The 25,683-nt window shown below is 36.7% G+C and overlaps 3 protein-coding genes across 3 annotated transcripts in view; all 3 read left to right on the top strand.

Moving 5' to 3' along the window:
* Positions 1–6,699: 6,699 nt before the first annotated feature.
* Positions 6,700–8,933, top strand: rpl29 (ribosomal protein L29). Its single transcript, XM_044121169.1, has 4 exons — positions 6,700–6,796; positions 7,232–7,284; positions 7,376–7,440; positions 8,763–8,933. Exons 2-4 carry the CDS (start codon positions 7,248–7,250, stop codon positions 8,853–8,855), a joined length of 195 nt encoding a protein of 64 aa, XP_043977104.1. The 5' UTR covers positions 6,700–6,796; positions 7,232–7,247; the 3' UTR covers positions 8,856–8,933.
* Positions 8,934–10,603: 1,670 nt separating this feature from the next.
* Positions 10,604–25,683, top strand: part of iars1 (isoleucyl-tRNA synthetase 1) — a 46,357-nt gene continuing 31,277 nt past the window's right edge. Inside the window, exons 1-11 of the mRNA XM_044122410.1 lie at positions 10,604–10,680; positions 11,695–11,818; positions 12,123–12,279; positions 12,369–12,488; positions 12,580–12,662; positions 13,502–13,619; positions 14,505–14,652; positions 18,092–18,179; positions 18,426–18,486; positions 19,498–19,593; positions 20,707–20,829. Coding sequence (XP_043978345.1) covers positions 11,700–11,818; positions 12,123–12,279; positions 12,369–12,488; positions 12,580–12,662; positions 13,502–13,619; positions 14,505–14,652; positions 18,092–18,179; positions 18,426–18,486; positions 19,498–19,593; positions 20,707–20,829 — 1,113 coding nt within the window. The 5' untranslated portion in view covers positions 10,604–10,680; positions 11,695–11,699. The remainder of the gene's footprint in view (positions 10,681–11,694; positions 11,819–12,122; positions 12,280–12,368; positions 12,489–12,579; positions 12,663–13,501; positions 13,620–14,504; positions 14,653–18,091; positions 18,180–18,425; positions 18,487–19,497; positions 19,594–20,706; positions 20,830–25,683) is intronic.
* On the top strand, positions 23,724–25,573 carry LOC122834211 (desmin-like). The gene has a single exon (XM_044122411.1). The coding sequence runs from the start codon at positions 23,759–23,761 to the stop codon at positions 24,893–24,895; it is 1,137 nt and encodes a 378-aa protein (XP_043978346.1). The 5' UTR covers positions 23,724–23,758; the 3' UTR covers positions 24,896–25,573.

Here is a 25,683-nt window from a genome sequence, read left to right as displayed (position 1 = left end):
TAAACCAAAAATATTTATTACAGGTTGCCTATTTGCACATAAAAATTCATCACGCCTCTTCTGAGATCCAAACCATTCTGCCTTTGGTTCCTTCAGCTTCCAGAGACATTATGAGCCAAATCTTTCATGTACTGATGGGAAGTAACTCCCTGGGGGATTCACTTTGTGCAGCTCAAAGACGAGACTTCCTCTTGGAGATGAAAAGGAAATGAAAGTGGGTGTGAATCATTGCAAAAGGGAGACAGGAGGTCAGAGGTGAAACTGAGAAACAGAGACCGGAAGAGACAAAAATGAAAATCGACATTTTTTTTTTTTAGAGAAGCAATGGAGGTCGTGGATGAAAAAAGAATGAATGGGAAGTAAATAAAAGAAAAAGGAGAGATTATCTGGAACAATTAAAGTTTTTCCCTGACTGCTCAACAGAGAACTTCATCTTTCACAATTTTCTGATTCCTAAAACTGAGCTTTATTTCCTCATTTTCTTTCTATCCATAACCACATATATTAAGAAATTGTTCACTATAAATAAAAACAGGATTTAATCTGACCATAAATTTGAGTTAAGATCCTTTTAACTAAAGGATGACAAGAAAAGTGGAGCTGACTCTGTAATCTTACAGTTTTTTGTTGAGTAAATTCATTTATAAGTTCATTTTTGTATGTATTTCAGTTTTATGACAAAATGCACATTTCAAACAAACAAAACATGCCTTTCAGGTTTATGAAAAGTGATGTCACTTTTTTTTCTGTTGAGATTTGTTTAAAAACACATTTGACTTACAATTATCATTTGAGCAGAATGCTGCAGAATAAGTAGTTTGCTGGTATACAGCTTCAGGCAGCAGCCCTTTACTCTGCGTAACACAAACTCAGATTACTATGTCTTGGAAAGCCACAATAAACATTTCTTTATTTTACATGAAGGAGACGTACTCTGTGTCCTTGAGATGAACATATAACCCTGAAGTCTGTTCTGATTAGGGAAAAATTTAGCATGAGCAATTTCAAAGTTACCAACACACCAGACACATAAACGCCAGAAAATCTACAAAATATCGCTAACGTATTCGACATAACAGCAACTGCAAATAACTTTTAAACGATGCTCTCAAATAATTTGAGAGAAGAAATAAAAGAATAGAATGACAAAGAGTCACAATAAAGATGAAATTGGATATTACAGAGATGAAACGAGTTCAGCAGTGGGGAAAGCTGCATGTGTTCAGTTTAAATGTCTCACAGGGAAGCAATTAAATACCACAGCTTATTGTTGGTGGGAATTAAAGCCCCTCAGAAGATATTGTCTCTATACTATACATCTTCATAGTATAATTACTATAAGTAGGTCATGGTGAATGATATCCACTCCATTATTAGATATGCAAGTGTGGAAGACTTGGAATTTTTTTCATAATAAAAACGGATTTCTGAAGCAAAGATAATTAGTCTTTTATTTCTTCTGGCACTAAAATCAGTAATTCATATTAAAAATAATTAACACTTTTAGACGTGCAAGTTTGGAGATTTTTTTTCCTTCTCATCTAAAGATTCAGATGAGATTTAATATGTGATATAATTCAAGTCAACAGATGCGATTTTCATATCCTGTAACAGTAATGTTGAGTGTTTTTTTTTTTTTGTGTGTGCATGTGTGTGCACGTTTGCCTGCACTTGTACAAAACAGAGAAATGCACAGTTATACCTAGATTAGTTTATACGTGTGAGGAAGACAAGACATTAGGAGGGTCAAATACAACAATTGTATCTCTTTTATGTGTGTTTTTTTCCATAAAAATGTGTGTTGGAAGCACACATCTCAAAGCTTCTCGGCTTGATTTTCCAGTCTGCGATGGGAGTCCTTGGCCCGTGACAAGTCTCTTCAGTGAGAGGATGTTCCCCTTGGCTGTTCTATAAAAGCAGATGCACATGTACTTCCTTCCAGATGGTGGAAAGCCTGATTCAAAAGGCTAATACTGTGCAGGAAAGACTGCAAACTCAGCATTGTTGGCAACAGCTGTACTCTGCAAAGCAATCCCAGGCAAAAAGCAGAAATGACAGTCATAAAATGTATTCAAATAAATATTTCTAGATTCTAAATATGTAAAATGAAGGTTGTGTATCTCTATCACCTGAACAGATTGCACTCTTGAACTTTTACACATTTTGTCATACCACAATCAACTGCAGGGATTAACAGGTTATCTGGAATACATGTTAAAAAGGACAAGTATTAGGGATGCATGCCACAAATCTGACCTGTCTGGATGAGTGGCAAGAAGAAAAACATTAATAAAGTTGATGTTTGCTACAAACTTTGTAGCGGACTAAGCAAACTTTTGGAAGAAGAACCAAAATCATCCTTTCTGGCCTAGATGCAAAGCACCGTGAGTGATGGAAAACTAGTCCTCCAAATCACCCTGGATATGACGGGGTCCTTTGTCTTGAGCATGAAAAGGAAAGTTGATGCAGGGCAACTCTGGAAAACGATCTTTTTAAGCAAAAATCTATCAAGATAACTAAAGGTACTGCCAGAACCACAAGTTCAAAGGATATTTGTGTGTTAAGATGGCCCAACCAAAAGTTTAGACTCAAATGTAATGGAGTGTTTGTGGTAAGACTTGATGTTCACAGAGGCTCTCGGTCCAGTATTACTAAGCTTGAGCTATTGTCCAAGAAAGAATAGCCAAAAGTTCCAGCATCAAGATGTGCAAAGCTTTGTAGAGACTTGGAAAAAAAATGACTCTATGAAAGATAGACAAAGGTGAGTTGAATACAAAGACTTTTATTATTAAAAGTCATATAATTATTCACTATTTTGTACCAATCTATCGCTTAAAATTGCAATAAAACGTGTTTTAATTTTCACAAAAATGTAAATACTGCAGTGAATCAGTGCACTGATTCACGACCTTGATTTTATAAGAGGTTGTTCACCTTTTTTAGATCTGCTAATTGTAAATTACATGATTAGGATCACAGTTGGTGTGTTTCGCTCCTGGACCTTTGCATAACTTTTTGAACTACAGCAGTTTTAAATTAGTCAAACTGACTAATTAAATCCCAAATTAGCTGTTTTAGTTACAACTCCTGGAGTCTGAAACCAACAATTCCTTCAGATCAGGATCTCTGCCAACATTGTAATGTCAGATATAATTAGATGGCATATCTTTTTCATGTTTCAAGTGATTGCCTTTGTTTACTTTCTTTTCTCTTTTGAGGCAGTGGGTATTACTGTAAACAGCATCTTGAATGTTGTTGCAATTGGTCTGCTCGTTCAGATTTATTCTTACTTGCATTTGCAGTGTGTTTCACTTTGCCTTACCATTGATATTCCTTATAAATTACTGACTCTTGTCTTGGCATCCTGGGGTTTGTTGTTTTATATTCAGTTTACTTCCCAGCAACCAAAAAGTAACTTGTTTTCTTTCCTTAATTGCGCATTTTGCTTCATTTTTACCTGACATTGTGTGAATAACTGATGTGTAGCTCAACATACTGAACAGGCAAAGACCTGCAGACTGAGACAAAACATTTTACTACCATAAATCTTTTTAAAGGAGCACAATGAAAACTAGCCAAATTCTATTCCAAGCAATGTGGTTGGAAGTATTTTTAAAGCATTGTACTGTTATGCTTTGAGGTTTGATAATTTAGAGTTTCAGCGATGCAACTCGGCCAATGACTGCAGGACGATCAGATATAAACAGTGAAGGAAAAAAAAAGCTCACCCGAGCATGTTCATGTTGTTCAAAACTCACCACAAAACCAAAATCACCATGTGTGAAAGATATCAGAGAAAGTGGCAGCCAGCATGCTCTCCGCTGCTGTCAGATGAGGGAGAAAACAAGAAACAACACATGTATCCAAATCTGTAATTGACTGAGCAGAGCTAAGAGCTGCAGAGTGGAGCGAAGAGACTCTTCTGATCAAACCAGGGGCTAAATATAGGATCCTGCGGCACGATTTCTTCAGCTTGAGCAGGGATTCACCCAGTCTGAGAAAGGAAAGGAAAAGAAAGGGAAGGGAAGGAAAGGAAAGGAAAGGAAAGGAAAGGAAAGGAAAGGAAAGGAAAGGAAAGGAAAGGAAAGAAAAGAAAAGAAAAGAAAAGAAAAGAAAAGAAAAGAAAAGAAAAGAAAAGGAAAGGAAAGGAAAGGAAAGGAAAGGAAAGGAAAGGAAAGGAAAGGAAAGGAAAGGAAAGGAAAGGAAAGGAAAGGAAAGGAAAGGAAAGGAAAGGAAAGGAAAGGAAAGGAAAAGTGAGTATAGAACAGTCCCTTGGTGGATCCTTGGTGTGTGTGTGCTTGTAAGGGAGAACAAGATGTAAGCTCATTCACACAGCTCTGCATCCATTCACACCCTTCATCACACAGAGGAGGAACAACAGCACAGCAGTCCCTGTGGATCTGTCTGGCTGCTTTCTAATCTGTCCATCATCTCACCTCGCTGTGTGTCGTCGCTAAAGATATTCTTAGCAGATCTGTGAAATCAAAGTCCCACAGAATCTCAGCCTTGTTTCATTCAAGCTTCTGTCAAAAAAAATGCCTTCAAGTCATTATCTATAAGCTCCTAGTGAAGAGTTGTTATACACTGAGTGGCTTGGCGGAAAAATATTGTTAAAGCCTTAAAGTTGTGAAACAACTGCTGGAGATGGGATAAGAAATCAGCATTTAAGGGAGTAAAATATATCCTTTTAATCTGTTAGAAATAGGCAAACACAATCTCTCTAAATTTTATTATTATTATTATTATTATTATTATTATTATTATTATTATTATTATTATTATTATTATTATTATTATTATTATTTCTCTCTTTCTGTTCTTTATTGTGTTTTATATGTTTAAAAAAAGTCAGAGAAGTTATGTAAGTTATACAAAATGCATATAATATGAACGACTTTGTATAATTTCTTGATAATCAAATCAAATAAGGTGAAAGCCCATGTATGTAACCATTTCTATCTGACTGTGTGTTTCAGCTTGTCATCTTGTAAGTCAGGTTTTTTTTCAAGTTTTCCCTCTATCCGTCTTCCAGCTCAGGCCAGCTTCCACATCTCTACTCAGGAAAGCATCACCACAGTCTGATGCTGCCACCAGAATATATCAACATAGGAATGAATGGTATGTTCAGAGAGATGCATACTTATTTTTTCCACTTACAAACATTTTGTTTGTAGCTCACAAAGTTCCTGTTTGATCTCATCTTATCAGAACACTAGTGATGCACAGACAACTGTCAGATCCTTAAAGAGAACAAAGAGAGAAGAACACCAATGTTTAGAAACCATGACCAGACACGCCCCTCTCAGCATCAGCAACAGTGCGGTTGATGGAGTGGTTAGTGTTGTGTTCCTCTGTGTGCAGATCGCCGATTACCTCACAGTTGAAGAACAAGAAAGAGGGTGTGAAATGGACCCCGCAGAGACTGCGCTTTCTGAGGAAGTGAAACAAACATCACTCTCTACCAGTATTCTCAGAACACTGGAGAGCTTTAGTTGGGAAGATGTCAGCTTTCTGCATCTCAGTGCCATACGTTAGCTGCAGCAGTGCAGAGGATGTTGAAGGAAGCTGAAAGAAAAAGGTCGTTGAAGTGTCTCTACAATTTACAGGATCTTCATCACAGTTCCTGCAGGAGCAGGCTCTGAAACATAAGCAGAGATTCCTTACATTCTCTCCATGAACTTTTGAACTGCTGCCATTATGCAAATGACATCACAACATCAAAAGCAGAACCAAGAAGCAGCTACACACCTTTCTGCCTCAAGATATTAAATGTTGAACTACTGCGGAGATTGTGCACTCTCTATGATTGCAATTATATTCTGTGTTTTTCTTTTTAATTTGTCTATTCATCCATTAATTGTTCATACCTGCTTGTCTTCACTGATGTCTGTCTCCAACAGTCGTTGGATGAGAGGCCAGTTTATAACAGGGCAACACAGAGACACACAGAACAAGCAACTACACATGCATACAACTACACATGGACAATTTGGAAACTCATTAAGCTAGTATATAGTCATGTTAGCTTAGCAGCACGCTTAGGGAGAACATGAAGAAAGACCTCACACCAGGATTCAAACACAGGAGCTCCTTATTACAAAGCAACAGTGATAACTATTGCTTTACTGTACAGGTCTAGTTCATATTTGATAAGTTAAATATAATTATTTACACCAATCTGCTGAGTTACCTTTAGAAAATGAGTTCTCTGTTTGCTTTTGGCTAACAGTTAAATTACAATAAATGGATTTGGTCTGAAGGCCAACATCTCATCTCTAAGTAAGTGCGGAAACACAATCTGCTAATAATATTGTATTATTATCTTTATTTTCAATTAAAGATGAGGATGTGATCCGAAAGAAATGCTTAGAAACAATGACTATGTTGATCAGTGGACCAACACTAATGTCATATATTGTAATTTAAATCAATTTAATTTTTCTGTTGTCATTCTAATTATGAATTGAAAGGGGTATGTAGAAAAAAAGCTTAGTTACACTTTAGTCACGCATCGCACATTATTGACATCTAAGTAACAAATAAAGAGGAAAAGAACATTGTGATCTTTCAGGCAACGCTTTGCTTAACATAAAGTTGATGTGACTGTATTTGTTATTGTGGATTGAGCGACACCAGGCGGTCTTGTGTGAGCTCTTTGTTATACTATAACCCACCAACAGATGGCAGTGTGCAAAAACATGCGACTCTCACACAGCTCCGCTCTTGACTCAAGTCTTCTTCTCTTTGCCGCAGCGAACTTTCTTTCTCTTCCGGTTGTCGTCTGTTAGTGTGGCAGGTATTTATTTATCCCGGTTCTTTAAGCTTATTATAATCTTCATCCATCTGCTTTTGTTTTGTATACTGTTGACCAAATATCCGCGGACATTGATAACGCTTCTAGTTAATAATGTAGTCTTCACATTATGGATAGGATTCGACCCTTAAAAAGAGACAAATAAAACGTCTGAATAGTGCTAACATCTGTGTAGCTATTCAGTTGTTCTCTACAGCTACCGACATAATACCAACTAGTTCGTGATTTAGTTGACTATATTGTCCTCTTGCATTCGGTCTTTTTATGCAGCGTTTTTATTGTTTTTTTTTTTAGAATAAAAGGTTTTTTGGTGGCTAACAAGCCGAACTAAATGAACGTTTAATGGCAACAGACGCTAGCATCGCTTTTCGTGGCTTATGATGCGCTGGTTTTGTTTTTCTCTTGTCCGTTCTACAGATTTACCAGCGTTGAAATGGCAAAGTCTAAGAACCACACAACTCACAACCAGTGTAAGTCATTGCATCTGAATTTACTCGTTTATATTTATCTAGCTATGTGCAAAGGGCGATGTTAAAACGAATGACTGTCTTATTTCAACAGCTCGCAAATGGCACAGAAATGGCATCAAGAAGCCCAGATCTAATCGCTATGAGTCCTTGAAGGGGGTATGTATGTATGTTCACAACTCTGCTCTGTGTTACATGTATATGTTTTGTTAAAAATGTAAATGGAAACAAAGTTTCACCTGGAAGAAGATACACTTTTTAATGACACCAAATCAGTGTCTCTGAATTGACATTTATTCATTTGTCAAACAATTCAATTGGCTACATACATTCCAAATTTATTCCAGTTTTTAAACATTACAGTCAAGTTCAATGTATTATTCTAAGTGGCAGAAAACATTACTAAGCAGATCACGTTGAGTTACTGACATGCAGCATTCACTCCTCCTGGATGAGCATGTAGTGATAGTTGAGAATCACTTCCCGCACATTGAACATGCATATAGTGACAGTGGAGAGGAAAACTAACAAAAAGAAACCTTAAGCCAAACGTGGTTCATTACAAGCAGCCATCTACCGTGACTGACTAGGGATTTGAGTATGCTGTCTGTTAGTACTTCTGTGACTTCATCTAGGAGAAAGAAACGTAACAGATAAACTCTGAGCTGGTTTAAACGGCTAAAGGATGAAAAAGTTGCAGGAAAAATCTCAGCCAGCAGCTGTATCTAGGAGACAGAGAGAGACATGGATCGTCTAGAAGGAGAAATGGTTCAAATTTTATAAGTAAACCCAGCATATTGCACTGATGCAGCATTCCCTCTTGAACAAGCATGTTGTGATAATAGACCATCGCTTTCATTTAAAATCTTTAAAATGTTGAAAGATTAAAGAATGCTGTTTACAGGATTGTTTTTGTTGAGTTTAATACTATTTCATCTGATGCCTACAACTATAAAAAAAATTAATCGAGAACCTCTAAATGATAAAGTTTACTTCTTGATTATGACATTGTTTGTTTTGTAAGGGGCAGTTATATCGCAATACATTTTCTAGTATCATGCTGGTCTAAATGCTTTTAACTAAATATTTGCACAAATGTTGGATAAAAATGTTTTCTCATTCGGTTGACTATAAAATAGTTTACTTCCAGCTGCCAATAGAGCTTTGAAAGATTACATTAGGAAAATATGCTGTAGCTTCAAACACTTACAGCTTTGTTTTCAAAGGTCTAAGGATGTTAAAATGTTTTTAGATTAGTAAAATTTTCATATTGCATGTTTGTTTTGTGCATTTCTGGTGAAACTGGTGTAGTATTCTGTATTTGTGCTCAGAATTTTTGCACCATAGTTTTTCTTCAATCTAAGCTGCTTTACAGGATTTACTTTGATGAGCAAAATCTGTTTCCCCTGGATGTTTTAATGGTTTATGCTAGACTATTTAGTCCAACAGCTCACTCATTCTGTTAACCTTCCTGTTTGCAGGTGGATCCCAAATTCCTGAGGAATATGCGTTTTGCCAAGAAGCATAACAAGAAGGGCTTGAAGGCGGCACGGAAAGCAGTAGCTCAGAAATAAGCTGTCTGCTTAACTTCCATGTCTGTCATTGTTCCACATACACCAACATAATAAAGTAATGCTTTATTAACAAAACAATTTTGTTTTATACTTTGTATGTGTTGATTGTCCAGAAAAAGATTTATTTTAAGCCAGCTTTTGTGGCTTTTTGCACCCACACAAAATTTTGAAAAAGTTTGGAGGTTAGAATAAATTAAAATTGATCTTTCTGTTTTGGAAGTGTTCATACATGAGTAATTTTTTTGTCCACTACGTCGTTTTCTTTGAACCAGTTAGTAAATAATGGTTATGAGCAGCATCAGAAAAGGAGACTGAGGGTGACTGAAACACCTCTTTGCACCCAGTAGCATTCTTCATGGAAAAGGCTTTCTACTGGGGTTACATAAAAAAAAAAACATCTGTGAAATTGCATCGTTCCTCAGTGACGTAAGAACGCACATCTCAGCTGAATTGTTCTAAATGTACATTTTAGACTTCTTTTTTGTGTGAAAACTCTTAAATGTGTCCTGATGTAACTTACTGAAGGTTTGACAAAAAGTTGTTTCAATTGGAAACCTTTATACTAAATTCATGATGGTCTCAGCTATTTTCACTTAATGTAAGCAAGTCAGAATTGAGGATCGTCAGAGAGCTCATAGAATAATCAGTAGGATCTTGTGAAAAAAGTTTTCTAAATTATGCAAATGTACCTGTATGTTTCTCAGTTCAGTTCTCAGATAAATTATTCAAAAGTATAAAGACATCATGGCATTTATCCAATAATGTAGCCATAATGGAATATGTTGTACAACCTGGAGACTCCCAAATAAACACCGAAAGCAGTTGAAATATGATAGGTTCTAATATAAAGAGGGTAAATCTTTAATAGTAAAAGTTAGAAGGCTATTACTTTCTGTATCATGTTCTGCAACACTGGTTTTAAGCAGATTGCAACAATAAATACAAATAAAAGCTCAATTCTTGCTGAATGAGCTTTAGGTTGAACTCAGTATGTTTAATTCAGGTTCTTATGCTATAATCTTTCTAGTCCAGATTATATAATAAAAATGACTTAAATACTCTTGTACTTAAAAAAAAAATCTAAATTCAGTGAACTCAGCAATGTTTTTTTTTTTACATTTACCATTTTACTTACAGCATACATGTTATTTCTCCTGCTTAAATATTGGTTCAAGGACCCAAACGATTCAGGTGAAACCAAATTATCCCCTACACAGTGACACACTCCAGTTCAATGTGGAGGACCCAATGGTGTCAGTCTCAGAACAGATCCTCTTCAGATGCTCAAACCACCTTCACTGACACCCTTGGATATAGAGGAGCGACAACTTCACTTAAACCTTCCCCTGAATGATGGAGTTTGTCACACAATCTCTCTAAAACATAATTAAACTGCCTAATGGAGAAAGCTCACTTGATCTTACAGTTTCACAAACGCTGGGATCTATGTACAGAAGGTCTGGAGTTTTATAATGTATTGGGTAAACTTGAATTTGAAAACCAAAGAAAAGATTAAACGACCATTTTCAGCAACATTGTCACTTAAATTTCACCAAATGCCCGTGTGTTCTAACAGTCTATGACATCACATCATATTTCTATCAGTATAGTATCAATGTCAGTTTTTGCTCTCTTAACTGAGGAACATATTTTCCTCATCTCAAAGTTTAAGCTGTGTTGCATTTACGTTTGATGAATAACCCAACAAACATATACTGACCTTTTATTTTGAAGCAGCAAATTGGAACTCGTTTCGTCACCTCCGTCCATGCTCTGACTCCAGCTTGCATCATTTCTCGTGTCTCGGCAGCCGGTTGCAGTGCATGTGAGTGCCTCTCAAAGTTCTAAGAACGCTGTATTTAATCACACTTTTACGGAAAATCTGAGCACTTAAGAGCAACATTTAACAAAGTTTACTGTTTCTTTAACAACAAACTGATCAACTGAGCGACTACTTGCTAGATTAGCCTCCTAGCTGACAACAAGGATGTGTCATTCGTGTGAACCAGCTAGTCTAGCCTGTTTGGAAAGTGGTTTTGTGATTTATTTATAGACATAAATGTTGATATTCTTGTTAGGACTTTAAATTTGAGTTCTATTTAAAAGCCGTTTAGCTTGATATTGACTAAGGGAATCAACTGTGTAAATCAAAGTTTGTCTGGGCTATTGGTGTAAAATATGGCTCGAATTGCTCGGAAGGTGATACAAACATTAAACTTCGCACAAAAGTTCTTCATAGGGTACTTAGCAATTTTATTGGTATAGATAAAGGAAATTATAAAAACATAGCATTTTTACTTCTGAAGAAGCAACCTAAGTAGTTATTTACAAATTTTTATTAAGTTCCAATTTAACATCTTTGTGACCTTCAAAACTTCTTACAATTATCTATATTTATATGCTGTCTTTATGCATTCAAAAGTAAAAACTGATTTGATCATTCATTTTCAGTCATCATTGTACAGTAGATATTCAGTAAAATACTAAACATTTCAAAACAGAAAGTGTTTGAAATTTTATTTGTCCTTGTTGGCACACTTCCTCATTCATTCTTTGTCACAGTGGAGTGTTTGTTATATTTAACTTATGATTGTGGGACTTAACGCCATTTTGCATTTTGTTTGAGAAAGGTGGCTTCATTGTCATCTCCATGGTTTAATCTCCATGGTTTAAGCATGAGACGTCTGTTTTTATTGGCAACGCAAGAAGCTCATCAGATGAATCACAAATTTCTGTGTCTAACTTACACAAAAAACATTTTGTCCAGTGATTTTCCATTATGGAACAATATATATTTATAATATAATCATGAACTGTTTTTCTGTTTGTGTGTGGACAGACACCATGGTGGAGCCAGTTCCTGAATCCATCAGTTTTCCCTCTGAGGAGGAGAAGATCATGCAGTTTTGGCAAGACAAGAACTGTTTCCAGGAATGCCTCAAACAGTCCAAGAACCGACCCAGGTGGGACTCCTTATGATGGCATGGGTGATTTAATTCAGAATCATTTGACTTATTTTGTCCAAAGATTCCAGATTTAGGATTTACAGGAAGCTAAAACATCCTTTTTGTAAACCCATGGTTATAAAGTATGTTAAAATTCAAATATGTATTAGTATTTGTGTGAAAATGTTGCTTTTTTAATTAGAAAAAACATGTTCAACATGTTTCTTATCAGCACTCTTCATATTATTATGTAGGACCTCATTTTTTAATTTCTTTGTTTTATTGCTAAGTGAAATCCATGATATTACTAATACCTCACCAGGTACACCTTTTACGATGGCCCTCCCTTCGCCACGGGTCTGCCGCATTATGGTCACATCTTAGCTGGCACCATCAAGGACATAGTTACCCGTTTTGCCCACCAGAGTGGCTTCCATGTGGACCGGCGCTTTGGTTGGGACTGTCACGGTCTGCCTGTGGTGAGATTTTGCCCTGCAATTTCTCAGAATATTAGAAAGGTAATGTTCTATGTGATTTAATTGTTCTTATTTGTCATTCGTCATTATAGGAGTATGAAATTGATAAAACTTTGGGGATCACAGGACCTGAAGATGTGGCCAAGATGGGCATTGCTGAGTACAACAAGCAGTGCCGAAGTATTGTCATGAGATACTCTCATGAATGGGAGGTGTGTGAAATAAATATTTACATTTAGTCCAGTCTATAATCAATATGTTTATATCTGTTACATGGCAAATTATAATTTTTTTTTCCATCAGAGCTCAGTGAAAAGAATGGGCCGGTGGATCGACTTCAAGAATGACTACAAGACTCTTTACCCGTGGTTCATGGAGTCAGTCTGGTATGAATATCTCAAACTGTTGCATTTTTTTCTGTAGATGGTGTGAATTTAATACAAATTACACAAAATCTTCAATTATAGTTGTATTGAATTTCTTATTTCATCTTCTTAAGTATTTTACCACTTAAAAATAGTATATTTCAGGACTTTATTAGCATGTATTACTTAAAGGCAACATTGTCAGCATTCAGATTATAACCCACTGATCTGTGCTGTAAAAAGCTAGAAAACATTTCCCCTCTCGGAGCTCACTCCACTTTCATTTAAACATTGGGAACTAATTGTCTAATTACCAGCTTGACTTTAACTAAATATCCTGTTGCCTGTTGTTAAGAAAATAATGCAGTTGTAATGGCAGTGTTCAGTGTTGCATTAGTGATAATGCAACATTATTATCAGTGAGACTCCATAAAAATGTGTGAATATGTTATTGTCAAACAAAGTCTAAACTCACAAAACATAGAATATATTTTTCTACTTGAAAATTATTTGGATATTCCATGCAATACAAATATCTTGAAAAATTTGACCATGTGAGTAAATAAGCAAAGGAAAAGTTGTAGAAGTCTGTTATAATACACAGTATGTACCTAATTTGTTATTTTATGTTTTTTATCTGGAGTAGACATTTTAATCTTTTATATTTGACCTGGTATAAAACATAAAAGCAAATATATTTGCGTCAACTAAACATTTTATAGATGTATATTGTGAAGTGTCAAAATGTGTTTTAATCTATAACAAAACCAAATGCTGCATATGTTATGTTACAAGTTTTGTTGTCATTTCATGTTTAAAAACATTTTTGAAATCATTTTTATTTTGTCTTTTTCCTTCAGGTGGGTGTTTAAGCAGCTCTATGAAAAGGGTCTGGTGTATCGGGGAGTTAAAGTCATGCCTTTCTCCACTGCCTGCAACACACCCCTCTCCAACTTTGAGTCCCATCAGAACTACAAGGTTAGTTCAAGTCAGAAACTCTTTCAAACTCCTTCAGCCTGTTTTTTTCTGAAAGGAATATTGTTCTGGAATGTGGTCTATTTGGCAATAGAGAAGATTTTCACGGACAATAAACACTATCACTTGTTTTCTGTCTTGCTCAAAATCAAATGTTGTCTTGCAAGCAGAAATGTATAATACTTTATCTCAGTTAAAGATGCAGTCTGTTTAGCTTGGGAAAACAATAACTAGATTAAAAATGCTTTGAAATGTATCTCCAATTTATAGAATTTAGCTCATGAGCCCATTTTACAGTTTTTCTGCGTTTACACATGAATTTATGAGGTTATCTTTAATTTCTTTGTCAAAGCAGAAGATGGTCAAACCTGAACTCAAATATGCACTGATATGTTGTAAAAACACATACCGTATATGTTGTGTTTTTACAACATATATGTGTTGTAAAACACATATATTTGCAACATATGTGTTTGCAGATATGTTGTAAATATCACCATATTTGTTTATTTTGTTTTTATATTTTATTTCTTACACTGTTTGCACTGTCTTTGGAGCTGGGTCTCTTTGACTAAAATCTCACAGCATATAAGTATAATGACAATAAATTAATTAATTCATTCAAGTCCATATTTATTAGTTTGTAGTAAATGCTTGCAAAGGATGCAGCTGCAGAAACTCTCAATTGCAGATTACACTTGAAATGAAATAAATGAATAATTTTAAGGAAGTGTCTGCTTATTCTAGATAGATTCTTACATTATCTTTATATCATAAAATTATTCTATAGATTTTATGAAAAATATGTCTGGCATAACAGATTATGCACAGTCCCAAACTGAAAATAAAGAACAGAACCTCCTCATCCTCTTCTGTTTCTGTCTGCAGGATGTCCAGGATCCCTCTGTGATTGTGAGTTTTCCTCTGGTTGAGAGCGAAAACGTTTCTTTGATCGCTTGGACAACCACACCTTGGACCCTGCCGAGTAACCTGGCGCTCTGTGTCAACCCAGAGTTCTTGTATGTCCAGGTCAAAGGTGAGAAATTGTGTTAAAGAACGAAGAGCTACATAATTAAATATTTTTTTATCTGTATTTTCTTTTGAAGTATTGTAATAAGTGCAGGAACTAATGGCTTTTTGCTAATAAACAAATTGAGGTTGGAGATTTCTTGAATTATCCGGTCTGCTATTGTTTGCCTATTCCTTTGAACAACAACCTTAAATATACAGCCAGAGCTACAAGGGAACAGTTTAAGTTAAGGCATATTCACATATTCTTCACTGTTTGAGATTTTTTTTGGACATTCCAAAGTCCAGAAGAAAATGAGCTTTACAATTTTCCTTCCCCTTCACGATTACACACTAGTTTGTTTTGCTCCATAAGACAAAATGTAAGAAAAATGTGTTAAAGTCAGTGGTCGCATCATGACAAAATGTAAAAATATTCAACAGCTGTGAACAGTTCTTGAATGTGCTGCTGTATGTTCTTACATTTTGATTTCACAACTTAATTTATTTAAATGTTCCTTGGTCCAAATATTTTGGTAATATTATTCTTAGTAATTTATATAGAAAATTCTGATTTATTTATTTTTCTACATTTAGTAGGGCTGCAGCTTGTTCACTCACCGCTTCTGAATTAGCTCCTGTTCCTTTAAGCCTCCTGCAGAAATACCACTCTTCTCTGATTGGATACCTTATTGGTCTAAAATGGCAGAGTGCAGGCTGTTTATCTATTTTTTTTATTATTAATGGAGAGTCGGTGTGGCCACTTAGTATGCATCATGTGATGTTTTTTTTGCGTAGGTGTGATCATGTAAAGCAAGACCTCTTATAAAAATATAAAACTTTAACACACTACAGAGGGGAGAACATATTCTCATCCTCCGATTGCTGAGATGTTACATAATTTCTCTCACTGGATGAAAATCCTTTTTAAATTGAACATTGTGTACATCATGTCATTTATTTATTTGTGAATGCATAAATAAATAAATAAGCTTTCATCAGAAGTGTGTTTTAAGAAAAAAAAAAAAAGAAAAACAGCTTCTTGCCTCGCTTCCTGATATGAGACAGAATTGCCAGACCTTTACTCCTTGGACTGATTTTTAGCGCCTGGATCCAGGTCTGTGTACCTATTACCTGGAAATGTGGATGAACCTCAAATGAGGCCACTTAAAAAAAACATTGTCCTTGTTCAGATACAGAAAAAACCCCCAGAGATGTAGCTTCTGTTTTCTGCTACACTACTGCTGTATTTTTTTTCAGTTTCCTGTGAGATAACCGGTAGGTTTTTAAATGGATGACCTAGATTTCTTTCAGCTTGCCATAACCTGGCAGAAACTGCAGGGGGCACTATTGACGTGCAATGTTTAATCCTGTCTCCACTGGCTGTGCTGCATGAGAGACTGCTTTGGAATACCAATGACTGTTCTCGTTTGGCATCGGCACAGTCGCTTCTCTTTACTCCGTTTCCATCTTCACCCCAACATTTTTCCAAATTTTCTCTGATCGCTCTTCCCTCACATCCATCTGTTATTGTCTCTTGTTGTTGGCTCCTCGCTTTGCCGCATGTGTTTCCGATTGAATCGAGGGTTGCCAGCTGCGGCAGGTCTGAGCTGCGCTGTCATTTTTCACGCCACTGAGGGGAAGAAACATCTTTTATTGATTCTGCTACCCATTGTCCCCCTTTCTTGTCCCTCTGGCTCAGACCGTTTGGTTTTGCCCGCCACACAGCTGCCGCACTTGCTGTTCTCACTGCCTCCTCTTTTACATTTCCTCTCTGCCATTTTTTTCAACAAGCTTTAGTTTAATAAAGTGTCTGTCTCTTATCCTGTTCCTTGCAAAAGTATTCATACTGCAAACTTCAGTGTAATGTGTTTGAATGTTATGTAATATGTCAAATCAAAGGCATACACTACTGTGAAGTAGAAAGAAGATGATACATGACCTAATTTAAGATATTTGAAAGACTTTATTTATATGAATTTAATAATTTTTAAGTTTGCATGGACACCTTGAAACAAGACCTAAGCCTATTTGGGAAGCTTCAGCAAGACCTGAAAACAGTTTAATCCAATCTGGCTGGGACTGAGCTCTGTTGTAAAGAACAATAATTCTTAAATTCATATAAATAAAGTCTTTCAAATATCTTAAATTAGTTAAAAATAATTTAATTTGACCATAAATATGTTAATTGCAGGACTTACATTTTTGTTGTTGCATGACTATTTATTCTTGTATGTGTAGCTTTTTTATTCTTGTGGGACCTTTCTGTCTGGCAAAAGTTTGAGTGGTGCTCAACTTTACAGTTGAGGCTGCTGGTAACTAGCTGCCAACATAGCTTTGGTATGCTAACAAGCTAGCTTTTTTTGTGTCTATCATTGGTAATTGCACATTTATTGCTAGTTGACTGGACAATGTTTGTTTTGGACAATGTATGCTGCCAACCCACACGATGCTAGGTACATTGTGTGCAAAAAAACTTGTTTCTTTTTCAACCTTGGGACTAGTTTCAAGAAATACTACACTACTGCTGAAGAGATCTGAAGAATATTTGATGAGTTGCTGTTTATTGTAAATTAAGTTGATGTTAAAAAGCATTAATCACTCTGAAGAGGGCATTATGTTGACAGGGTATGAAAAATGACCAGAGCTGTTAGATGAATGAGCAGATATTCCTCTTTGATGGAAAGACTTATTGGATGCTAGGAATGTTGTGTTAGTATATGTCCACCACCGAGATGTTCAGATAAAGTGGAAATTTGATTTATGCATTTTCTCATCTGGATAAATGTGGAAAAGCTAAATGAGATTAAGAAAATATACCCGCATTTCTATATATTATGCTATTTATTCATTTTTCTGTATGCTTAAAAAACCTAAATTGGAAGTAGATTAGGCACATTTCTTTATATAACACATTAAGTGTTGAGCTTATCATAATTGATACAACTTTTCATTATTATTAATTAAAAAACATAATCCATCCTTATATCTGCCTCATTTATTGTCTTATTGTCTGTGGTCTTTGCAGGTTAAACACTGATCACTGTTAAAATACCTACCACAGTCCAATTTGCCATTTGTAATTTCTTCCTTAGAAATTCACCAGATACGAAATGTGTCTGTATAAATCCCTGGATGAACTATTTCAGAACTTCTGATCATTATTTGAAGGGTTGTTTGTTAAAATCTGGCACTTTTAATTGGGATCTGCTGCTCTGCATCAGTCTGTATTTGAATATCGGTTTTCCTTGGCTTTAAATTATTAATGACATCATGTCCATTAAATATTCACTATTGACTTCTAGTTTTTACTGTTTCTGGTCTGAAAAACGAAATGTCTGTGTTTAATGTTCACTTAAGATTGATAAAAGTACTATTATTGTGTAAAGATTGTTCTTCATATAAAACTTGCTATAACAAGTGGAAACCCATAAGTTGCAAATGACATTTTCACATTATTCCTTCAGATAATACCACAGAAAGGACCTACATCATGATGGAAGCCAGACTGGGAGCTCTTTTCAAGTCTGAGAGTGAATACACAATTTTGAACAAGTCAGTAAAAACTATATTACGTTTTTACAAGTTCAAATAAATAACACTGATGTATAATCTTTGCTCTTTGAGGAAACTCTACTATTAAGCTTGGTTTCTCCCCTAAATCCTATACCCTTGAAAAAGTAGAAATGGCAATAAAAATAGTTTAGAATGTCGTATTAAATCACCTTTTAATAAGCTTTCTGGTTTTTGAGGATTTTGAGCAGTGTTTTTTTTTTAAACATCCTCTGTTCTTCTTTCTAGATTTCCAGGCAAGGTCCTCAAAGGAAAAAAGTACAAACCACTTTTTCTCTACTTCAGTAAGGTAGGTAGGGTTTTCTATATAATTTCAGTCAAATTTGTGCGCAGTTTTACATAATATTTTTATAAAATAAAGAGAATATCTTTTAACTTTATTTTCTTATTTCAGAATAGAGTCCCAATTAAATTAAATTGAAATCTCTCCTGAGGGAAATTAGCAGTTTTTGTATCAGTGGGACAAAAATTTTATTTGTACCAGAACACAAATATCTCATGAGACTCTTTACATCTGACAGCATACATCAAAAATCTTTGTGCTAGTGTACAAACCATGCAACTGCATGGGACACTCAGTTCTAATATAACCAGGCTATTTATGAGTAAATAACTGTTTGTAAATAGAGTAAATGTGCTGAAAATGAGGACAGGAAGTGCAACTGAAATAATGAAAAAAAGAAAAAAACAATCTTTCTTTGTAAAGAGGGCTAGTCTAACTATTGAAAATAAAGCAACCAAAATACATCTAAACTAAGCTGGCCAACACAAAAATACACGTAGTAGAAGCACTATAACATTTGTACTCATTATAGTGCAATAACACCCATAACTTGCTGCGCTCTCATTGTTACTATGGGATTTTGCGACAAGTCAAATGGACTGGCAGCATCCATCTTTCAGTGATACAGCATATTGTGCTTGCAGAGAGTGATAATGTGTATGAACCTAAGAAACACTAATACAACACATAAAAAACATGGTTGCAAGTTGTTAGTCACATGTGCGAGCAGCTTGATTTGCACTGTGGCGCCCTGAAAAAGGTGATACAGAACTGAAAAACGGCACGGGTGCCAGCAGGTATACACACTGCTGTGCTTGACAGAAAATCTGTGTATTAGATACTTTGCAACAGTGTTTTAATAAAATATAATATGATTAAACATGCAAATGCTTACATAAATTACATAAAGTATGCAAAAATGCTAAATGCCTCTGTTGATCGTGATTGTTTTTTCTTCAGTTTCTTCACCTCTGTTTTTTTTTCCCATTGTGTGAAATTCTTCCTGTTTGACTCAAGTGTGCGGAGAGGGGAGCATTCCAGGTGGTGACGGATAACTACGTCAAGGAGGAAGAAGGCACAGGAGTTGTCCACCAGGCCCCTTACTTTGGAGCTGTAAGTAACACTCTTACATTTATCCCCAGTTGTTAAACAGCAGCAGTGTGTGACTGAGCACTCATAGCTTCTGTTCCCTGAAGGAGAGAAATTAATAAAAGTATACATATTATGACTTTTGAGAAAACGTTCATGCCTTGACTGACACCTATGAGCATTTAGGCAAATATTAAATGAGAGCACTGCTTGTATTCAAATGCCCACCATCCATTTGTAAAGTAGGCATCACAGATTTGGGTCTCATTCCTCTGCTTGAGGGAACAAAGGATAAAACTGAAACTAAGCGAGTTAGTGATTGAAGCATCATTAAGTGGGTGTGGGAGGATTTCCATCTATGGCAGCTATTAGGCTGTGAATTTCTTTAACAACTGGAAATGTTCAAAGACAACAAATCAGAGCATGACTGTTTGATCAAAATGTTTCTTAACTAAAGCTCTCTAGCGGACCTGTGTAGCCGTCTCAGAGCGACTGAATTGATACTAAGATTAAATTACACAGAAAGACTCCTGTAAGTAATTGACCTTAGAGTAAAAACGGGGAAGAACAGGACATCTTTTTTACTTCCACATATTTCGACTACTTTGTGTCGGTTTACCACTTAAAAGCTATGATTTGAATGACACTTGACATGTTTTTATGCTTTTCATTTGGACCTTATATTCAGTGGTGAGATTCGCCTGGACTTCTTTGAAGAGTCAAATCTGAAATATGAATGCATTTATTCTGAAGATATATGGTCGCGGAAAGGCACTGCCCAACTGCGTTTTTCAAAATTTATTTTGTTATGATTAGTTGTGAAATGACCCAGTGAGTCATCCGTCTTGGATCCTGACAGGGTGTTTGAATAGAAATTACATGTAGAGCTGGGCAGTGCTCATATCTTTCGTGCAAAGCTGCTACATGCCAGCAGAGCTTATTTCACTGCTGTAAAAGCTGTTCGCCTCACCAAGGAATATAATGTGCATTCACATGCTTAAACCAGGAACGTTTTTTTAAAAGAGAAATAATTATGATTAACCTTGACATTTTGTGTTAAGTATGAAGTGGGAAATAAATAAAAAAAAAGTTTAAATGTAATAAGAAAAGCTGTAAGTGATGTTACTGTTTCTGCAGGATGATTACAGGGTGTGCACTGAATACAACATCATCCAGCGGGACCAGGCTCCTATCTGCCCTGTGGATGCCTCTGGCTGCTTCACTTCAGAGGTCACTGACTTTGCAGGACAGTATGTCAAAGTGAGTGGCATGTCATGCATTTACACGCAGATTAAATTCAGGGAAGTTTCACATTTTCTGCTCTAGGAATAGCTAATGTAATGTTTAACATAATGGTGTTAACATTTTCTCTAATCGGTAAAGCTAATTGCAGCTGTGCAGGGTTCTCATCTGATTTTTATCAGAGCCTCACAGGGCCATTTGTTCCTTAAGGCGCATGCTGCAGTTCCATTGTAGCTGAAATATAAGATCGTATTCACATAATTTAAAGTTGCTGACTTCAGAACTTGATATAGAGCCAGACTTGCATTTAATTTTATTTAAAGTGATGTTGATCAGTTGATCTCCAAGCTTTTACATGCATCAGAAAGTTTTGAAATAAATGAAGAGTATTTAAGTGATAAAATAATTATCAAGCCTGAGAAAAAAAAACAACAACTTTGTGAACAATATCTGAAAAATGTCCCGTGGCATCTGATTGTGAATCATCTTCTAGGATCTTTTTTCCCTCAGCTAAGATTTGATTGGCCTGCAGGTGTGCTTGGTGTAGTGTTCAGGCTCCAAGATAGATTTATTTTCTATTGCCTGACTATCTGAACATGCTTATTAACATGCAAAGCATCTTTGATAAAATTTTGAGCTTTTATTCCGAGGCCTGGTATCCCTATGATACTCCCAAATAATTCTCTTTGAACATTTTCTTATTAGATGCAAGGCCTTTTAGATATGATTAAATCTCTTTCAGCTTTTGTGTAAGATTAATATTTCGCATCATTGCAGCTCACCTTGAATATCTTCATGGTGGGGTTTACAGTCTTGAACACCTTATGAATTATTCAGTTCACAAATCAACATCTAATCTTTTCATTATTTAGCTGGAAGAAATACTGACTTGATTTCAGATAGATACCAATAACCAGCTCTGTTTTACCTGGGAATCATCCACCAGTTTCTGACATTGTCCTGAGTCACCCCACAGCCTCTCAGTGAGATTAAGATATGAGCATGTATTTTATGTATTTTCTATAATATAAAATACAACAGGCAACGACAGCTCACAGGCGTTCCAGTGAAGATGTTTTGGGATTTTTAAGGTTTCTTTTAACATCTTGTGACCTGCTGTTGGTCAAACTTGCTTGGGATGGCCAAGCTAAGGCCATCCACTTGTCAACTTATTTTCCTGGTTGATAAAATTCTGCAATTGTTGTTCGGACAATCTCAGAATCTAGCAGGGCAAGCCTCCTCCAAAGTACTAAAGAACAACGTCTAATAACATGTATCTCATGTGATTTGCCTACATGTGATTTTTTTATTTTTGTTTGTTCTTTTTTCAGAATTAGGATCTGCAACCCAAATCAAGTGCCTCTGTCCTGCAACTTTTGCATGCAGGACAGTATGTCTGTATTTTATTAAGTTGTGTTGGAACAGGGATGCATCCAGAAGTTGCAGGACAGATGCACTCAAGGTCTTGGGTTTCAGACTATTTTTAAAATTTTTTTAAAATATATATTTTCATCCATTGTTGTCCTAATTTATTCCTGAGCAGAGATAATAATTTTTAAATCACAAAGTCATTTTTGTTATTTTTTATTTAGTTTTAATTGTTTTGTTTTACATTATGTGCGTAATTTATTAGAACTGTGAGTATTTTGACTAGATCAAGCTGGGTAAACTTGGATTCTTAATGGACTTAATCACAACGGGTGATTTGTAATGAGAGTGGCTGAAGCCTAAGGAAATTAACACCGTTGATCAAGATGTGCTTACTTACTTGGTAGATTCTTTTCTTTTAGCAAAATGGGTTAAAAAAAATCTAAAATGACTGAAAGTCTCTCGGAGGGATGCCGCACTCTTGAATTTGCTAAAACATTAGGGTGTGATCATGTAGAAATTCTTCTAAGAAAGCCAAAACCTCACTTTTATTTTTTTGGAACATTTGTGTTTGAAGTTTCTTTACATTTTGGAATAACCAAGAACACTAATTAAAACAATCCCCAAATGAAGCAAATGACGAACCACTGTGGAGTTCACAAAGCTTTTTTCACTTTCGGCTATAAAAGGAGGTTTAAAAACAACTGTAATATGCAGCAGAAAAATAATCTTTCGATAGAAATTGTAACAAAATCTACTGTTCTCATCAAATACTGCCTCAACACAAAAAATGGATGATGCAGTGTTTGTGCGATACAGGATCCTGCATATACTGTATCACTGAGGTGGTAAAGAAGTCAATCAAAGTCATGCTCGTTGGAAATGAAAACTACAGATATTCAAATGGTTTCTAATTATCACTCACAATTGTGACTACATTGTTGACTACAGCACAAGATGGTGTTTTGAACTAGGTTTTTTTTTACGTCAAATTATGTAATACAATTAATATGCCTTCTGCAATATTAACACGTTAAACTTTTTAGATTAATCGCATTTGTTAATGTTAACAGCCCTAATAAAAACAAGGGATGACTCTATATTTCAACTCTTCAACTGGGAGTAAAAGAAATCTTTATGAAAACAGACTGATACAGTCTTGAAGAAGATGCTTACAGTTCTTTGTCTACCAGCACATCAACACATACATACGTCTTTGCATTTGGTCACACCCAACTTTGTTTGCGTCCTGAATTGATAATGAGTTAAAAATAGCAGCTGTGAATGATGTGGTCACTATTTTACATGTTGGTGCAAAGCTCAGGGAGTGTACATCGTCACTAACAGAACAGCGACAGCTAATAAAGAGCATGGAGCAACAGCTCTCTGAAAGTCTGTCATAATCCACTTTTGAGATGTGTTAAAGCCTAGCGTAGTTTCATGGCTGTCTGAGACATTCTTTACCGCTGCATAAAAATGAAGAGGTGATCCAGGAGAGCTTCAGTATCATCCTAGGCGACACAAGAAAACCAGACCATAGTTTTCCAATTTCAGAAGGAACTCCGGAAACTTTCACATCATGCGGGCTTCATCTTATACCCAGAAGAGTTTGCAGGTCAGCAGCTCTGCTGGCAGAGTAAGAGTTCAGAGCCCGTCTCCATCCCGGTGCCGCGGATCATCGTACGACAGCCGTGGGCGCTCTGGTTACCATGGCACTGCGGTAGAGGTCGGGACAGAGATACACCAGCACCATGCCAACGAGAAGGAGGAGATGCAGGAGCTCAATGTCAAGTTTGCAGGATACATCTCAAAGGTTCAGGCCCTGGAGCAGAGAAACGGCGCTCTGCAGGCGGAGCTGGCCACTCTGCAGGACCGCTACAAGGGAAGTCCGAGTGGCATCAGCGAAGAATACGAGCTCAAGTTCAAAGAGGTGCGAGATCTGATTGAAGCCCTTACCAATGAGAAGGGAGCAGCTGACATTGAGCGAGGCTACATTGAGGAGGAGGTGGAAGTATGGCGACTAAAGCTGGAGGAGGAGCTGGCGCTCAAAGAAGAAGCAGAGATGATTCTGAGAGAGTTTCGTCAGGACGTTGACAGCGCCACGCTGCAAAAGGCCGACCTGGAGAAGCGCATAGAAGAACTAGTGGCAGAGATCGAGTTTCTCAAGAAGCTCCACGACGAAGAGGTGGCCGACCTCATGAAGCAGATCGAGGACTCAAAGATTACAGCCGAGATGGACGGAGACCGTCCTGACCTCGCTGCTTACCTGCGCAACATGCGCGCAGAAATAGAATCTGTTGCAGCCCGAAATGTCCAAGAAGCCGAGAAGTGGTACAAGAGCAAATTCGACACCCTGAAGGAGCACGCAGGCAAACACGAAGAGCAAATGAAAGACATGAAAGAAGAGATCACAACCTACCACAACCAGGTATCAGACCTGCAGAACCAGATCGACAGCCTGCGAGCTCGCAATGCCGCCTTGGAGCAGCAGCTGGAGGAGATGGAGGTCTCCCACATGGACAAGGTGGAAGGCCTGGAGAGCATCATCGCCCAGCTGGAAGCGCAGCTCTGTGAGACCAAGCTGGAGATGACCAAGTACCTTCAAGACTACCAGGAACTGCTGCACATCAAGCTCAAGCTGGATGCAGAGATCGCCACCTACAGGAAGCTACTGGAAGGAGAAGAGCAAAGGCTGGGAATTGCTAAGGATGCCTAATCCATATGGGGAGCTGTGAAGAGTTGGTGCACAACATGAGCAGAGATCTCCTTGTTTTAGAGACTTCAAAGGTCTTACGCAAAGGACCTGATATTGTTTAACATTTTAATAGCAGTGGTAGATGGCTTTCATTATCTAACTTAACACATAAAAGTCTGATTTACGGTTCCTGGTGGAAATTCAGTAACTGAAAAATAATACAAATACAAATGTAGCAGTGATGTGCATCTATGCATAGTTTTGGATGTATTCTGTGTTAAGACACAGCCCTTCTTCTCCTGTATAATTCACGTTTGACTCCATCATGCATTAGTTCGCAGCCATCGTTGCTGTCCTCCGTCTTTCCTGAACGTTTTCACATTATTTTCAAAACTCATTTTTACTGTCTCTCCTTGTCTCATTTCATATCTGGGTTTGGCAGACTTCATCTCTCCCTGCTCGTTCCCCCTCTCCTTTACTCCAGCTCCTGCTAAATTTACCTCCCCCTTTTTTCCTGCCAACTCAGCCCCGCTTGTCGTACCTCTGTCACTTCCCTATGCTACTGTCTCTCGCTCCGTGTCATCAGTCTGCTGCCTCCTGTCCAACTTTCCTTCACAGTAAAACTCTCGACTCGAAGCGAATGAAGAAGGCCACCCTTATTAATTCTGAATGTTTTGACAAGAAACAACTGTTAACCATTTACAGTAATGTTTACCAGCGTTTACTAAATAAAGACTGAACTGAGTGCATACAAAATCATGCTGTTGTCTCTTTCCTCTAGCTTCCCTCTTAACTCTTTTCTTTGGAAA

Source organism: Gambusia affinis, linkage group LG07 (assembly GCF_019740435.1).
Source record: "Gambusia affinis linkage group LG07, SWU_Gaff_1.0, whole genome shotgun sequence".
Lineage (NCBI taxonomy): Eukaryota > Metazoa > Chordata > Actinopteri > Cyprinodontiformes > Poeciliidae > Gambusia > Gambusia affinis.
The sequence above is the reverse complement of the archived record's forward strand: the minus strand, read 5'-3'. Positions and strand labels throughout refer to the sequence as shown.

Excerpts from the sequence above, each read along its gene's own strand:
- LOC122834211 (XM_044122411.1), top strand. The coding sequence starts at position 23,759 with ATGCGGGCTTCATCTTATACCCAGAAGAGTTTGCAGGTCAGCAGCTCT.
- rpl29 (XM_044121169.1), top strand. The coding sequence starts at position 7,248 with ATGGCAAAGTCTAAGAACCACACAACTCACAACCAGT. Across the intron at positions 7,285-7,375 it reads CCACACAACTCACAACCAGT|CTCGCAAATGGCACAGAAAT; the intron begins GTAAGTCATTGC and ends TTATTTCAACAG. Across the intron at positions 7,441-8,762 it reads GCTATGAGTCCTTGAAGGGG|GTGGATCCCAAATTCCTGAG; the intron begins GTATGTATGTAT and ends TCCTGTTTGCAG.